Below are 3,907 nucleotides of genomic sequence, written 5' to 3' on the forward strand. Positions count from 1 at the left end.
CATCAAACACGCACACACACATACAGAACTGCCAACACTGGCATCAAATTATCCCTAAAGCTTAAATGTTTCATTTCTTCACCAGACACCATACAAAAGAAGAATTCCTTCCAAGTTGGTAATTTCCACTCTAAATTAAAACACTGTGGTAAGCCTGGAGTTATACATCATGAATGGAAGTACAGAGACCTTGGAAGCAAGACAATTTATGCAGCCAACATGGGACTGTGACACTGGCAGTATAAAATGGCTTAATATGCTGACATCTGGAAGCCACAGGGTTAATTTCAGAGATTATGTGACAACCAAGTTCTGCACCTCCAAGGTCTCGTGCTCCTTACCTCTTTCATGGTGCACACATACTTGACAAATGGCTTTAATGCTGCTCCTTTACTAAACATATGTTAGAAGTTAATGTAAAGGAAATAGTTCAGGCATACCATTAAATTGCATCCTAAGCTCAACAGTATATGTAATCTTCTCAACAATTTCTGCAGCAATCGGGCTGACATTTCTTCAACATTCTACAGGTGTTCCACCTGACAAAACTGTTCAATGCTGGACATATTGCCCGTCATAAATAGTTCCTGTGTTCCAAAATTTTGCTACCAACTGATGTATTTATTGTCTTATTCCATACAACCTTGTCAGGGTCCACACCGCTAAATGCTTCATGAATAGAAGAAAATAATTTTTATGTGAGTAACGGTTGAGAATGTAAACACATTCTGCTCATGGGTACATTATGTTTGTATCTGCAGCACTTCTGCAAAAATGGCAACTGCAGCAGCATGGTATTTTTTTTTTCTTTTATTGCTAGTGGGGTGGGACTAAGTCCCTCGTACTGCGGCCACTTTTGGCCTATTGTACCAGCTCCAGATGATAGGTGAGGGTGATTGTGGAGCAATTGGTAACCAGAATGATGATGACTTGAGTGTTATCAGGAAAGCTGGGAGAGCCCATCAGATGAGAGGGGCAGCTTCTGATTTCCTTCCTGTACCACAGTACATGACTGTTGTTTGGGGATGCATTTTAAATGGTACACCTGTATCCCCACAGGAAAGTTTCTACTAACACAAATGTGTTACCTACTTAAATAAACCCTGCAAGTGCCAAGGGTTGCAAGTTTCAACCTTTACAATTACTGCTGTAGCTTAACATCACATGACACCTGTTGGGGTTTTACATGAAGTCAAAATTAAAAGTTCTGGAGTTTTACATATATTCTTTACCCAATAAAAAGTGGAACTCTGATATATGAAATGAAGACTTCACACTGTTAGGGTTAAGAAAACAATCAACTATCAACCAATGTATATAATCATCTGAAATGACAACTAACTTCATCCAGTTGCACAACCAGCTTTGACTGATAACAATTTTTAGCCTACTTTCCTAAAGTAGGATTATGCAATCTCCATCCTCTGTGTCTGTGTTGCAACCCCTATCAATCTTTATGAAACTTGGTATGTATATCATGGCAACTGAGCCCACCTCAACAGCGTACTTCATAAACCCCTCCCATCAGTCTGTGTGTCTGTATGTGTATCCCTCCTATTGTTGCAGGACAACAGCTCGGTTACGTGTATCACTCCTTTCGGTGCTAGGCAATGTAAATATGTTCCCATGGAAATGAGTACATACAACAACAGAAGAATCACTGGACGTGTCATTTTCCATGTGGCCCATGTCATATCAAAGGAGAGTCTGTCAGTCTGTCTATTCCCATATTGTCACTAAGTACCAACATGTTAAAGATTTGCACAGAGCTACAAAGAATTGTTGGATGCATTGTTTTCCATGGAGTCCATGTCATATCAAAAGACAGTAGGTGATTAGATCTTCCCAGAACTTGTTATAATTTCAAAATAGCAAATATGGAACTTTCTCTAATGTGTAAATAATCACACCTTGCTAAAAATACCATGATCAAAAATGGCATGAACATTGTTAATTGGCCTAATGCACAGTTATTTTAAAGGCCCGAGTTCAAATTTTGGATGCTGCTATATTATTAAATGTTTAGCAGAAAGTCTGGTACCAGCTGGTCTGCTTTAAAGGTGCAGATTTGGACTTGTTTATCAGATGTCAGCAAACTTGGACTGGCNGGGGGGGTTGCAGTTTCAAGCACATGCACTTGCTCAAACACCTCCCTACATCCAATAATCCAATATTTTAATATGCTGGCTGGGGGGGACCCCCCAGTGTCATGGCTGGGCATGATACCTGCGGGGGGTATAACTGACTTTTCATTAGATGAAAGTTTTTTGGTCCTGTGAACTTTGGCAGTCATACGGAATATTATAGTGTGTGCGTCTGAGGACCAAAGAAGCGTACAGGAGCAAGGCTTCAGAAAAAGACCACCCACAATTAAGTCAGGCCACCTTTCAGAATACTTATAAATACTGAGCTCTGTTTGAATACATCATATACAGTTTAAAGTGTTAATTTTCTTTTCCTCATTAAACATAGTGAGAACTGTTTGCATAACACAATATAGGGGGAAGGGAGAAGTATCCTGACATAGCCACAACAACATACCGTCCCCATGCCAGCGTACACACATGCATGCACACACACACACACACACACACATGCACACACATTAATATATATATATTTCTTACATCCATGAACAACCACTTCTCTGTTGCCTGCTATCCCACCTACTGACAAAGTCCCAGACAACCATGAACCCAAGACCTCATCCCTTGACACCACTGAGCGATGCAAGCATCTACTGCTAACCAAGCACTCAAAGTGCACTTATCCTTTGTGGACCCAGTCCACTGGTGCCCAACTAAAATTATACAGACACATCAGCACAAATTGTGGATGGTTATAACTTGATCTGCAATCCAGCCATGATATAGGCAAGTGATCAGTTTGAACTATCAAGGTTACAGAGCACTCCAGTGCAGGGTGTAGGTCCAACCCATCATGAAACACAATATAACAGAAGGGAAGAAACGGTGCAGGCAACAGCAACAGTAATGTTACTACAACAAACTACACTTCTTCTTATTCTTCTTATAGTTGGCTTTGAGGGGCGGACGTTCTGACAGCTGAAACTTGCGGACAATTCTTACCAGCTCGTGAAAAGCCTGGTCAACATTCATGCGAAGTTTTGCACTGCACTCAATGTATGGAATCTTCAACTGTCTTGAGAGATTCTGCGCTTCCATTTGTGACACCTGTTACAAGCACATCAAACATAAGTCAAATGCATGTTTCGACCCTTTCTACACTATTGATGTAATGTCCTGGTAAAAGTAGAGTTCCTGTTCTTGCTGAACTATCATGCTGTGAAAGTGTAAACATGAATAGAGGTATAACTGTACCCTGTTTAACCTCAGCACTAAGACGGGGGAGAGTGGTCAGTTTCACAATCTCTGCTGCCTTTACCACAGGGAAATACTCCTCAGTATCCATTGTACAGTAGGCCTGGTAAGCCCCGAGAAGCAGGCAGGGCACTGAAGTAAAGAGAAACATCTCTTGTCCCTGGTGGGAATAGAACCCCAACTTCCCACTTGTCCAGCCCAAGGCCCATTCACTATACAAGGTGTGGCAATAAAGAAACCGGATTCATGCTCTAACCCTTTATTAAAAAAAAATCAGACAGTCGAAATGTTATCCCCTTCAATGTAGTCCCCTCCCCGATCCCTACACCGCTCCATGCGAATTTTCCACTGTTGGAAGCAGTGCTGCAGGTCATCTTGTGTTATGCTCTTCAAGAGTTGCGTCGCTTTTGCTTTCACTGCATCCACGGACTCGAACCTGGTCCCTTTCAGCGCAGACTTGATTTTTGGGAAGAGAAAAAAGTCGCACGGTGCTAGGTCCGGAGAATACGGTGGATGTTCCATCACTGGAATGTTGTTTTTTGCCAAATACCTCTTCACAGATAGCG

The 3,907-nt window shown here is 41.7% G+C and overlaps 1 protein-coding gene across 1 annotated transcript in view; it reads right to left on the reverse strand.

Annotated features, from left to right (window-relative positions):
• Positions 1–1,483: 1,483 nt before the first annotated feature.
• LOC111863907 (ras-like protein 2) overlaps positions 1,484–3,907 on the reverse strand; it is a 28,510-nt gene continuing 26,086 nt past the window's right edge. Inside the window, exon 4 of the mRNA XM_023850722.2 lies at positions 1,484–3,194. Within this exon, the coding sequence (XP_023706490.1) occupies positions 3,000–3,194 (195 nt within the window). The 3' untranslated portion in view covers positions 1,484–2,999. The remainder of the gene's footprint in view (positions 3,195–3,907) is intronic.

Source organism: Cryptotermes secundus, unplaced genomic scaffold (genome assembly GCF_002891405.2).
Source record: "Cryptotermes secundus unplaced genomic scaffold, Csec_1.0 scaffold171, whole genome shotgun sequence".
NCBI lineage: Eukaryota > Metazoa > Arthropoda > Insecta > Blattodea > Kalotermitidae > Cryptotermes > Cryptotermes secundus.